We start from the raw sequence: 14,162 nt of genomic DNA on the forward strand, positions 1-14,162 counted from the left end.
CTATATTACATCAAGGAAGTATGCAATGTAAGATAGTTCTCTGATGTCTTCACCACCAAAATCAGCAATTACACATAGCTCAAATGTTGCTGATTTCCTTCACTTCTCTTCCTTCCCCTTCAAACCTTCTGCCTGAAAGCTTGCCTAATTATAATCTCCTTTTATGTGTGTGTTCTGTCACCACTTGGTGTGTAGTTTTTTTTATTTATCCAATTACATTTAACAGACTATTTTGTACTGTATAAAGTGTAAAATTGTAGTGAGACCAGTTCCCTTTATGTTTACATCAGCCTGTTAGTTGTCATTCTCATGCTCACATTCTGACTGGTGGACTTGTGGAATGAAAATGGTATGACTACATCTTGTTCTATGCACCAAGTGTAAATTCTGATACGATATGTTTTATGATACCCATTTTTAATTGTCATAAATTTTGTAAACATCTCTGATAAAAAAATTGTTTTCATTATTTTGATGGATGTAAATGTCAGAGAGGTATATAAGCATGGAGAAATTTAATAATCGTAGACAAATGTGTTGTTATCTTTGTATTTAACAATCTATGGACTGTCAGCAGGTAAAGTAAGTTAGCTGCTGGGGATTAGTTTGCCGAGAGGAGTTATATATGGCTACATGTTGGGTGATTGTTGCCCATTATGTCTAAATAACAATGCTCAAAAGTATCTTTCTATAATTGTGAACCACAAAAAAAAGTGTTACTTAAAATTAATGAAATGATTTCAAGAATATATCAACACAGTGAAAACTGAAATGTGTCCATTTTTTTTTAATCAAAATTGATACAACAAGAACAAACCTATGAGCTCCTGCAAATCCAAATATTCTATCAATCTTCCACAGGAAAGTGATAAAGAAGACCCCTAGATGTGAACCATGAGAAACAATGAAGAAGAATTTTACCAGCTAAGTACCAATTCTTTCGATCAGTCGGCATTTCTGAACTTTCCACCCTGTTTGCTCAGTGTACTGTTAAGGAGGATGAAATTCACGTCATGAAAAATCAACAGAGACAGAATTTAATAATTACTTGAATCAGGAATTATAGGTTTTGGGGTTAGAGTGGGCATATTTATGGATACTGGTGATGAGCAGAAACAGAGACCAGCACCTTCAAAAACAACCAGCACACCAGAAAACATCAAGAAAATAAGGTTGGCAATTTTGAATTCCCCCAAGTGATTTGCTTTCAAACATGCAGCTGCTTTTTCAATTTCTGATTACACATTGAGACAAATTCTTCACGAAGACCTGAAATTCATCCAAACAAACTGGCAGTGGTTCACACACTCAATCCACACTATTTTGTTTCACAAAAATGCATATAAACTCTTGATCAAAAGCCTGCCTCATAATGTCCTCATGCTCTTCAGTGATGAGGCACATTTCCTTTGTCTGGATGTGCGAATAAACAAAACATGGGATACCAGAATAGCATGAAATCTGCAAAAACTTCATGAAGTCCCCACATTAAGACTGTGAGTTTGGTGTGTGTTATTGAAAATTGACATTACTGGCCCATGCTTTTTTTAAGAGAATGAGAGGGCACTTACAGTCACTTCTGAGCATTATGTCCAGATGACTGAGGAGTTTTTTCTCCCTAAACTTGAAGAAATGGATGTGGCTGATGTCTGGTTCCAACAAGATGGCATCACATCTCACACAGCATGAATACCAATGACACTCTTGTGTGAAAACTCTTTGAGGGGTGCTCTTCAGTGGCCAGCACACTCACCAGACTTAGCCCCCTCTGATTTGTTTCTTTTGGGGTTATCTTAACTCCCTGGGGTATACCAATCATCCACCGACTCTGTGTGAGCTGTAGAACAATATTCATGCTATTATTGTCAACACAGAGACATTCTGGACAAACTGGACCTAAACTTCTGATTTCGATGCTCCAAGTGCATTGGGCACAATGGAGGCCACTTTCAGGATATCATTTTCAAAGCCTAATGAAATAAAACTTTAAATGTGCCTCTTTATGAAGAAAAAGAGAATTCAATTGATATCTCCAATATTTCCTCTTTTATGATTTTTAAAAATAAGGAAGCTCCCACACCACACCCTGTACTTTTGAATATTTCATTTATTGATCTTCTTATTGTTCCAGCTCTGTTGAGAGTGATGATTATTTTTTGCATCATCAACAAAGAACATTTTTCCGTAATCAGTATGGGATGTCATTTATGTATAAAGGGTTAAGATTAACAAAACTAACAAACTCCAGGGAGGCCAAAATGTCCTGTGAACATGTGACCAGAATTGCATCATTGCCATTGTAGAGGGCACCAACAAATGGAAGTTCCTCTGACCACATGTAGTGTGTTCCTTGTGTGCTGCAGACTGTGATTTATACAGTGTGCTTTAAGCAGCAGAATGGTCAGGTGTTCACGTCCAAGAACAAACTGAGATGGCCAAGCAGATGGAAACAATCAAGAGGAAGCACGGCTATTCCAAAACAAGTACCCTCATAGACACCAACCACATCACACAACATTTCAAGCCCACTTTAGTTGTTTGTGTGATCATGGGTCCTTTCAGTATTATGAAAAGGATAGTTGCTACTCATCATATAGCAGAGGTGCTGAGTCACAGAAAGGCACAACAAAAAGCCTGTCAGAAAGTTACCTTTTGGCCATCAAGGCCTTTATCAAAAATACACAGAACACACCCGCACCTGCACACACATACACTTTTTTTACTTCTCTCCTTCCCACTACACCTTCCACCCCCCCCCCCCCCCCCCCCCTGCATCTAGGACCAAATTGAGGGGCAAATCTCCAACGTCACAGAGCGTGTCAGTACATGAAATTACAACATAATGTAATAAAAGATTAGATAAAATGTTTATGAATCCAAAAAAAAGTCAAGCCATAGGTTTGAGTAAATGCAATCAACAATACAACATAAGGATCAGCTTAATTTTTCAAGGAACTCAGAATAGAAGGAGTGACCCATGAAGAAACTCTTCAGATTTAATTTGAAAGCGCATGGATTACTACTAAGATTTTTGAATTCTTGTGGTAGTTGATTGAAAGTGGATGCAGCAGTATACTGCACACCTTTCTGCACAAGAGTTAAGGAAGTCTGATCCAAATGAAGATTGGATTTCTGCTGAGTATTAACTGAGTGGAAGCTGCTTATTCTTGGTAATAAGTTGATATTGTTAACAAGAAACGACTGTAAGGAATATATATATATATATATATATATATATATATATATATATATATATATATATATATATAGAGAGAGAGAGAGAGAGAGAGAGAGAGAGAGAGAGAGAGAGAGGGGCCAATGTCAGAATACCTAGACTAGTTAACAGGAGTGTGGGTGAGTTGCAGTTGCATGTGTTTGTGTTTGTTGTCCATTTTTGACAAAAGCCTTGTTCGTCGAAAGCTAACTTTCTGACAGTCTTTTTGCTGTGCATTTCTGCTATATTATGAGTAGCAGCTATTCTTTTCATGACACTGTTACATCCCATCCTGGATTTTCAATGGGTCCTTTCAGACAGATGAAAATGCAGGGAGTTGGTGTGCTGCACATACACCAGATTTGGAGGACTGTGTTCTACAGAGTATGCTGCCTCTCAACCGTTTCCATCGTTTGGTAGTACACAAACACCATCTCAGCTTGTTCCTGAGATGAATATCAGACCATTCTGCTCCTTATGGTATGCTGTGTCAATTTTACAGTGTGCAACACACACAGAACACATGGAATGTGGTCAGAGGAACTTTCATTCGTCTGTGCCATCTAACGTAAATGTAGATGTTCAACCAGAACAGCATGCTACACATTGTTCAGTAGTGAAGTATAACAATCTTCATTAAGACTCTGCCTTTGAGTAATAAGAACTAATAAGGTCTTCATGACTTTTTCTGCATATGAGGTCATATTTTTCTTTCCTTGGTGTACTTCTTGTCATGTGCTCTGCCATCTCTCACATACAAGATGAGCACAGGTTTCATTCAATACTATTAATAATGAGATAATCTTATTAGAATTGCATTTATGGGACTCTATGTGTGTGTTAACAAACTCAGTGGTTCCTTTAGTAAAAAGATTTGTTTTACCCAAATTTTCATGTAAAAGATCTTTGTAGCACAAGTGAGGTTGCATGTGTTTAGCCAGTGTTCGCTGAATATGTCACTGGGAATTTTTGCCACAATCTGGTCAGACATATAAATTTTTGGACTCTATGAACACTTCTTACTTACAGACATTGCACAAATATACTTAAATTCAGCAACCTGCCACTAAACCACGAAGAATAAAATGCAAAAATTGCTTCTTGTTGAATCTTGCTCCTCTTTTATGTATATATACTAAGTTTATACCACATCATTATTTAGATAATCATTACAAACAAGCAGCTTAACTGATGTATTTCTGTGGGTTCACAGTAAAATCTGCAAACATTTGTAAGCTTTCAGTGTGTCCTTTATAACTAATTTCTACTCAAATTATCCAAAAACTTAGCCATATTGCTGCTGTAATAAATCAACTACTTACCTCAGTGCCAAGAATGACTCCAACCACAAGTGGGCCTACAATAGACATGATGTTTCCAAGCCCATTGGTTATTCCCATCAGAGTTCCAGCAAAATTAGGAGAAAGATCCACATGGTTTATTTGGAAGCCTACAAAAGTTCCAGCATTGAGACCAACAGCAATTGTGAGAAGTGCAACCACCAAGTCTGGGTTGTCCACAGGGGCTAATGCTACGCCAATAAGTGCTGCAGCAGGACCATAATGAGCTGTAAAAAAAGTGTTGTTTTCATTACACACTTTCTCCCTTTTGGTAGGACACAGTGTTACACCTTGAAACACTTTTTAGTCTTTTGCCTCTTTATTCCATTCTGCATTCTGAAAAGATAGCATTCACTTTCTGTGTGCTGCAGTCTTTTTCTAAAATTACAAATATTGCTCCAGAAAAGTAAGATTCCTCCAAATGTGAAAGACAGTTCCAAGGTACAATATGGTCATGTACCAAGGAACAAATATTCTATTCAGATTTAAAAGTGTTGCAGCCAAGAAAAATCTTGTCATTAGAGTCTATAATAGTCTGTGTGTTACATTATTTCTCAATTATCCATACCAGTAATATAAGACAAAATATTATCAAAAACCAGTCAGAACCTAAAATTTTGAAATAGGAATTATTGGCAACTAATGCAAATTTCCATTTTTGAGGCAGTAAAATTGTTAGGACATTAGAAAAACTCTGTTCATTTGCAAACATTATACTTAAAAAAAATTTAAAAAATCCATTTCTAGGTGCTAGGTAGTACAAGACTGACAAAATACAACTTAAATGTCCACACATTAAGTAGCTAGTTTTAAAATATATTGTAATTTACTTGCCATAAAACTCTGTAATGGAAGAATTATCAGTAACCTCAAAACAACATAAATATATTATACAGCATTTAAATATGTAGAACTCATAACATGGTATTTACTGACACTGCACAAAACACAACCTCGTATTTCACAATAACAGAAACAGCAGAAAATGCTGCAAACAGTTTATGACAGTCTACAATGCATGCTCCTTCATTTAATTCCAAACTCAACCACTAGATTGAAACACTGACTAGGAAATATTGTGTGTTCCAGGGTACACTATCCTCAAGGTACAACACGCTCCTCTACTGTATGAACAACTGGAACGAAAACAAGCTATACAAATATGTAATGCATATATGTAGCATTTACAGTATTACTTGAGAAACATTACTTGTGTGTTCCCATAATTTACTTACGAGCACTTCACTGTTACAACTCCAGTACTTTCGTGATCAGCCGATGGAAAATGATAAAATGAATGAACTGTATTTGATTATACTTCTACAGTTTATGATCCATCCTGTTATTTTTACTTTACTATGCCAAAATGTTTTATTGAGAGAGAACTAATAGCTTGGTTTTGATGTTGCAGTTTGTTATTTAAGATTAAAATAGTCATTAATTGTGTTCTGAAGTAAAATAATTTGGTATGTCTTTTAGGACTAAAAAAATAAATCAGTTAGTTTGAACAGCAGTTGTTGTTCAAAGTAAGAACAACTCATTCATTCATTCATAATGTTGAGTAAATCCCATAACAATGGATCACTAGCTTTCAAGCTTTGGATCTTTTTCTCATGGAAATTACACATATTCACATACACAACCAGACAGACACTGAAATGCGCACTGCCAGAGCAACATTGATTACTGTTTTTTGTTTATTGAGAATGATTATTTTGGGCAACAGATGTGTGGAGGGGGTAGGGAAGGATGCATGAGGTAAGGAAGGGGTAGTGGGCTTGTGCAAGATAAGAGTGGGACAGACAGATGACTCACTGGCTGCACAATAATAGAAAGAAATAAAGAAAGATATCATGCATCCTTCCCTACCCCCTCTCAAAATCTATTAGCTCAGAAAACTGTTCTCAATAATTAAAAATCAATACTCAGTGTCGTGTGGGCATAGTAGTGTGTGTTTAGTTGTCCATGAGGTTTTGTGCCTGAATGTGTGTAATTTCTATTAGGAAAGAAGTAAACACTTGAAAGCTAGTGAACATTGTTTTCTGTTACATGTGTTTATGTGCCACATATCAATCTACTATGTACTGTTGTATCCAGAATTTACCTTTATTGCTATTAATCAACATACTGGTCATTATGATAAAAAATTACTGCTTTATGGGACAAGTTTCAGTAACTTTTGTTTCATTGTTCACTCATAACTTAAAAATTACAGATAAAAGAAATAAGTGAGAAGTCATTGTATTTAGAGATTTTAGTGTTGACGTCATCCTTTATAGTACTGATCAATGTCAAGTTACTGATGTCCAGCTTTGGCTTGTTCCCCACAGTATTATTTTCAGCAACAATAGAAGTATATAGCATAACAGTGCAACACTTTTAGTGCTTGCCCTTGGTGATATTGCAGCATAGTAGAAGCAGATCTCCTGTTTGTATCAGCTGTAATACATATATCCTCTTGCAAAGAAAACTCTGTACAAATCACTGCCTGCACACAGACAGAAACTCCAGAGCTAAATTGTGTTGAGTGCTCTTCCAGCTATGAAGTATTGTGTTACAAGTTGATGCTTACAAAATATTTCTTCCAATCTACAAGAAAGATGGACTGATTGGAGTCTAGACAATTCAAAAGTTGATCTGGCTTGGTTATACAAGCCCCCCCCCCCCCCCCCCACACTCTCCCTCCCTCCCTCCATCTCTCTCTCTCTCTCTCTCTCTCTCTCTCTCTCTCTCTCTCTCTCTCTCTCTCTCTCTCTCACACACACACACACACACACACGGCAAACCTGGCTAAGAAAGTCCAAAGGAATAGTTCACAAATTCTAATTTATTCAGTACACATAACCCAGTGAGATACCAAATTTTTTCTTCATTTCATACAAGAAATAGGTTCTGTCATATTCAGGGAAGTACCCCAGTATGGAGCTAATCAGTTCCTTGTTTGTTGAAAGTTTCTTCCTGCCAAGACCATCTTTCCAAGTTAAGTGTAGGGTTGAATAAAGCAAATAAGATAGCACTGATTTGAATTCTAGCTATTTTCACCATTGTGACTGCTCAATAAATGAATGTTGGCTGGAGCACCGTTCTGGTGAAAAACCATTTTCTTGTGTGCCAGTCTTGGTGGCTTTCAGGGACAAACAATCCACAAATAAAACAAAAGAGATGTCTTTCATGGGTATGATTTTCCCTGAGTAACCTCTGGGGATTACAATCTGGTACCAACATCAGTTACATAAAAAAAAAAAGAGATCAGCAATTTCAGCATTCAGCACACTATGGGCTCTTTTTGGTACTTTTTCTGGAGAATGTATTGCATTCTATCACCTGGGGCGCCTGTAATATCAATTACTTTCTGCACATTCATTATCTTAGCATAAAACAATATTATGAAAAGGGCAGTTGCTACTCACCACTCACCATATAGCGGAGATGCAGAGTCGCAGACAGGCATAACAAAAAAAAAAAAAAAAGTCACAAAATGAGCTTTTGGCCAACAAGGTCTTTGTCAAAAATAGACACACACACACACACACACACAAACGCAACTCATGCACACATGACCACAGTCACTGGCAGCTGAAGCCAGACTACAAGCAGCAGCACATGATGGGAGAGGCATGGGAGAGGGGGAGGGATAGCAGGGTAGGGATGGGGGACAGTAAATTACTGCAAGTGGGAGTGTTCAGGGATTAGATGGAGAGAGGGTATGACAGCCAGGTGCAGTCAGGAGGTTAGGCAGAGGGCAGGAGACAGAGGTGGGTAATGGAAAAGGAGAGAAGTAAAAAGACTGGGTGTGCTGGTGGAATAGAGGGCTATGTAGAACTGAAATGAAATGAGATGTTGTGTGGTGAGGGCCCCCAGCGGGTAGACCTGATTGCCTGAGGGGACGCCATATCGGCGACTTGTGTGTCCATGAGGATGAAATGATGATGATGATGAAGATGAAACAAACACCCAGTCCTTAAGCAGAGAAAATCTAGAACCTAGCTGGGAATCGGACCTGGGCCCCCCCGGCATGACAAGCCGGTGCGCTGTCCACTCAGCTATGGCGGAGGACTATGTAGTACTGGAATGCGAACAGGGAAGGTTGAAGCCAGGAGGGTTCTGGGAACAGAGGATATATCCAGTTGTTTCTTGGCCACAGTTTGTTGATGGACATCACACAGGTGGACAACTTGTTGGCTGTCATGCCCACGATGAATGCAGCACAGTGGTTGAAGCTTAGTTTGTAAATTAGATGACTGATTTCTCACAAAGTCCTTTATTTGATGGGATAGGTGATGTATGTGACTGGACCGGAGTAGGTGGTGGTGGGAAGATGGGTCTTGCATCTAGGTCTATTACAGGGATATGAGCCAGGAGGCAAGGGGTTGGGGGCAGGGGTTGTGTAGGGATGATCTAGGATATTGTGTAGGTTCAGTGGGCAGCAGAATACCACTGTGGGAGGGGTAGGGAGGATAGTGGCTAGGACATCTCTCATTTCAGGGCACAATGAAAGGTAGTTGAAACCCTGATGGAAAATGTAATTCAGTTGATCCAGTCCTGTGTGATACTGAGCCACGAGGGGAATGCTCCTCTGTGGCCAGACTGTGAGGCCTTGGAGGGTGACTGCAAAGATAAGGCATGGGAAATCTGTTTTTGTGCAAGGTTGGGAGGCTAATTACAGTCTATAAAGGCCTCAGTGAGATCCCTGGTATATTTCGAGAGTGACTGCTTGTGACTGCAGATGTGATGGCCACAGATGGCTAGGCTGTATGGAAGGGACTTCTTGATATGGAATCAGTGGCACCTGTCAAAGTGGAGGTATTGCTGGTGGTCAGTAGGTTTGATATGATCAGAGGTACTGATGCAGCCATCTTTGAGGTGGAGGTCAACATCAAGGAAGGTGGCTTGTTGGGTTGAGTAGGACCCTGCGAAGTAAATAGAGGAGATGGTGTTGAGGTTCTGGAGGAATGTGGATAGGGTGTCCTCATCCTTGATCCAGATAATGAAGATGTCATCAGTGAATGTGAACCAGATGAGGGGTTTGGAACTCTGGGTATTTCGGAAGGATTCCTCTAGATGCCCCACACATAGGTCAGCATAGGACGATGCCATGTGGATGCCCATAGCTGTAGCCTGGATTTGAATGTAGATAATGCCCTCAAAGGAGAAGTAACCGTGGGTGAGGATACAGTTGGTCATGGCAATTAGGAAGGAGTTGGTTGGTGTGGAATCCATTGGGCACTGGGCATTGGGCATTCAGTAGTGACAAGACCATGGGCATTAGGGATGTTGGTGTAAAGGGAGGTGGCATCAATAGTAATCAGCAGGGCACAATGTGGTAAAGGAACAAACACTGTGGAGAGTTGGTGGAGGAAATGGTTGGTATTTTTTATATAGGAGAGTAGGACATAGGTAATAGACTGATGGTGTCAGTCTCCAAGAGCAGAGATTCTCACAGTGGGGGCACAGTAACCAGCCACAATGGGGCATCCTGGATGGTTGGGTTTATGGACTTTAGGAAGCATCTATAAGGTAGGCATGCAGTGAGTAGTAGGGGTGAGGAGAGAGATGGACTCGGGGGAAAGATCCTGGTATGGGCCCAAGGATTTGAGAAGAGAGTGAACATCCTGCTGAATTTATGGAATGGCGTCATTGTGGCATGGTTTGCAGGTGGATGAATCTGACAGCGGGCAGAGTCCTTCTGCCAGGTAATCATTGCAATTCAAAACAACAGTGATGGAGCCTTTGTCAGCAGGTAGGATTATAAGGTTGGATCAGTTTTTAGGTGGTGAGTTGTGATTCTTTCTGTGGGTGTAGGGTTAGTTTGCATGTTGTGACGGATTGGGGAATGACGCCGAGGCAAGGTTCAATCCTAAGAAATTCTAGAAAGTTAACAGGAGCTGATTTGGGGGGCAGTGGGGATGGATCACAGTTGGATGGAGTGAACTGAGATCTGCTGTCTATTTTCGACAGAGGCCTTGTTGGCTGAAAGCTCATTTTGTGACAGTCCTTTGTTGCCCTTATCTGTGACTCAGCATATCTGCTATATGGTGTGAGGCATCTATCCTTTTCATAATACTGTTATATTCCATCCTGTATTTTCCATTGTTTGATCTTGTCACAAGAGTTACATATACACATCAAGTAAAATGAAAACAGTCAGCATTTCTTATATCCATTTTTAACAGTTTAGCTTCTCTTGTACCCACTGACAAGTCTTTCATTCGATAAAAGAAGCAACATTTTCATCTGATTAAGATTAAAAATAATTATACTGAAAAATTACCTATAGAATTGAAAAGTTTCCTGGATGCTGTCAGACTTATAATTTCTCTCCTCTGCAACCAGAATGAGACAGGGCTCATAACAAAACTCAACAGCCACATCACCAAGTATGGTAATGCAGAGAGCAATCCATTCTGAAACCCAGAACAATCTATTCTGTACAATGACAGTGTATCATAAACATGGCACAGATAATGCAGTTATTTAACAATGAGATAATTCTAACAGCTTATGCAAACTGGACAATAATTATTCTAAAAAAAACACATACATGCAGATAATTTTAGAATACAAAGTTAAAATTAACCCATGGAAGAAAATACTGTCAGCTTGGAATGATGCCAACTAGAGCATCCATTTGAGAAATGACAATAACAGTCAGCAATAAAAGTATGCTAACTGAAACTTCCTGCAGTCAGAGGATCCTCCATGAAAACTTAAAAGAAAATGAAAGTACATAAAAATTTTTGTATCTGCCTTATACACTATCTAACCGCATAACTGATAATCATAGATTGTTATTGTACTAAGTGCACATTACAGGCTAAGAAGTGAGCACGAATAGCTATTGAATGAACAATACAGTGATGTCACGTTTGGATGATGACTGAAATTCACTGTGTTAAATTTCAATCTCTAGAATAGTTTATACAACTAGAAGTTTCAAACTGTTTAAGAGTTTTGTATATTCTGCTGCTGTGATAGTTGTAGAAAAGCAGATAGGACCAATTTCGAACTGCTGGAACAATTTTTATCAAATGATCTTTTCAGAAGAAAGTAATTTTTAATTAATTACATAAAGCACTGAATCACTGAGAAATCTGATTTTCTCCTTTAATGAATTAATCACAGTGTTATAACACAATGAATCTTCAAGCTGCTCCCATTATGGTGTTAATGACATCTGAACTACCCTTTCTATTGTGAGGGTTGTAACTGTGACATGATGGCAAACATCACTAATTGAAATTTCACTTCTATGGAAACTATCATTGTGTGCTTCTCCTATGTTTTCCATTGTTTTCTTTGAGCATTCAAAACTCTTAAGTGTAGTGGTTTCCAAAATCTAAAGAAATACTCTGTGATCCACTATAAACATATACACTCCTGGAAATGGAAAAAAGAACACATTGACACCGGTGTGTCAGACCCACCATACTTGCTCCGGACACTGCGAGAGCGCTGTACAAGCAATGATCACACGCACGGCACAGCGGACACACCAGGAACCGCGGTGTTGGCCGTCGAATGGCGCTAGCTGCGCAGCATTTGTGCACCGCCGCCGTCAGTGTCAGCCAGTTTGCCGTGGCATATGGAGTTCCATCGCAGTCTTTAACACTGGTAGCATGCCACGACAGTGTGGACGTGAACCGTATGTGCAGTTGACGGACTTTGAGCGAGGGCGTATAGTGGGCATGCGGGAGGCTGGGTGGACGTACCGCCAAATTGCTCAACATGTGGGGCGTGAGGTCTCCACAGTACATCGATGTTGTCGCCAGTGGTCGGCGGAAGGTGCACGTGCCCATCAACCTGGGACCGGACCGCAGCGATGCACGGATGCACGCCAAGACCGTAGGATCCTACGCAGTGCCGTAGGGGACCGCACCGCCACTTCCCAGCAAATTAGGGACACTGTTGCTCCTGGGGTATCGGCGAGGACCATTCGCAACCGTCTCCATGAAGCTGGGCTACGGTCCCGCACACCGTTAGGCCATCTTCCGCTCACGCCCCAACATCGTGCAGCCCGCCTCCAGTGGTGTCACGACAGGCGTGAATGGAGGGACGAATGGAGACGTGTCGTCTTCAGTGATGAGAGTCGCTTCTGCCTTGGTGCCAATGATGGTCGTATGCGTGTTTGGCGCCGTGCAGGTGAGCACCACAATCAGGACTGCATACGACCGAGGCACACAGGGCCAACACCCGGCATCATGGTGTGGGGAGCGATCTCCTACACTGGCCGTACACCACTGGTGATCGTCGAGGGGACACTGAATAGTGCACGGTACATCCAAACCGTCATCGAACCCATCGTTCTACCATTCCTAGACCGGCAAGGGAACTTGCTGTTCCAACAGGACAATGCACATCCGCATGTATCCCGTGCCACCCAACGCGCTCTAGAAGGTGTAAGTCAACTACCCTGGCCAGCAAGATCTCCGGATCTGTCCCCCATTGAGCATGTTTGGGACTGGATGAAGCGTCGTCTCACGCGGTCTGCACATCCAGCACGAACGCTGGTCCAACTGAGGTGCCAGGTGGAAATGGCATGGCAAGCCGTTCCACAGGACTACATCCAGCATCTCTACGATCATCTCCATGGGAGAATAGCAGCCTGCATTGCTGCGAAAGGTGGATATACACTGTACTAGTGCCGACATTGTGCATGCTCTGTTGCCTGTGTCTATGTGCCTGTGGTTCTGTCAGTGTGATCATGTGATGTATCTGACCCCAGGAATGTGTCAATAAAGTTTCCCCTTCTGGGACAATGAATTCACGGTGTTCTTATTTCAATTTCCAGGAGTGTATATCTGTATAGAAGTAACATCAAGGAACCGAAGTTGTACTCTGAAGAAATTTCCAAGTATATTTCTGTGTGGTATTGTCTGTCTCTGACAGTTTTCCTGATGTAATTTTCATGTACAGTGGAACCTCGCTGAACAAGTACCTCCCATACTGCACAATTCACATAAAAAGCAAAACAAATTGTAAAAAAATTACTTGCTTAAGAGAGATGTTTCACATAACAAGTGATGACGATTTAGTGTGACGTCACCAACCATTACACATGTAGCAGGGGAAACATTCAACAATATGAACACCTTTCATTGTCAGCAGTGGCATATGAACAATGTCTTTAGTATGTACTGCAGTCTGGGTTTAGCACTCTTTCTGCTACCATCTTAATGCAGCTTGTGATCACACATTTTTCTAAACTTGTATTCATACAGTTTTTGTTGTGTGCAAATATTTGAGACAGTACCTGTGGAGCCTGTAGTCAAAGAGATTGTGTCTTTGGCTAAGAGCATGGAACTAGAAGTGGATAACAATGATATTGATGAACTCGTGGAAGATCACAGTCAAGAAATGACCACCGAAGAGCTTGTGAAGTTGCAGTGTATCTCACAGTAGGAAGTTGTGGAGAGGTGGAGGAGGAGGAGGTAGGAACAGCAAAGCAGAAATCTTTTGGCACAGTAAGAGAAATGCTGAAAGCATGGGAATCAGTTGCATCGTACATTGAAAATCACCACCGCAATAAAGCAGTGGCTACGTGCGCTACAAATTTATTTGACGATAATGCTGTCTCACATTTTCGCCAAGTGCTGAATTATGAGCAGATA

At 40.6% G+C, this 14,162-nt stretch overlaps 1 protein-coding gene across 1 annotated transcript in view; it reads right to left on the minus strand.

Annotated features, from left to right (window-relative positions):
• The window catches only part of LOC124618957 (putative inorganic phosphate cotransporter), a 218,256-nt gene that overhangs the window by 25,986 nt on the left and 178,108 nt on the right, over positions 1 to 14,162 (minus strand). The window contains exons 7-8 of the mRNA XM_047145389.1: positions 10,826 to 10,958; positions 4,537 to 4,781 (exon numbers count right to left, since the gene is read on the minus strand). Coding sequence (XP_047001345.1) covers positions 4,537 to 4,781; positions 10,826 to 10,958 — 378 coding nt within the window. The remainder of the gene's footprint in view (positions 1 to 4,536; positions 4,782 to 10,825; positions 10,959 to 14,162) is intronic.

Source organism: Schistocerca americana, chromosome 1, assembly GCF_021461395.2.
Source record: "Schistocerca americana isolate TAMUIC-IGC-003095 chromosome 1, iqSchAmer2.1, whole genome shotgun sequence".
Taxonomy (NCBI): Eukaryota; Metazoa; Arthropoda; class Insecta; order Orthoptera; family Acrididae; genus Schistocerca; species Schistocerca americana.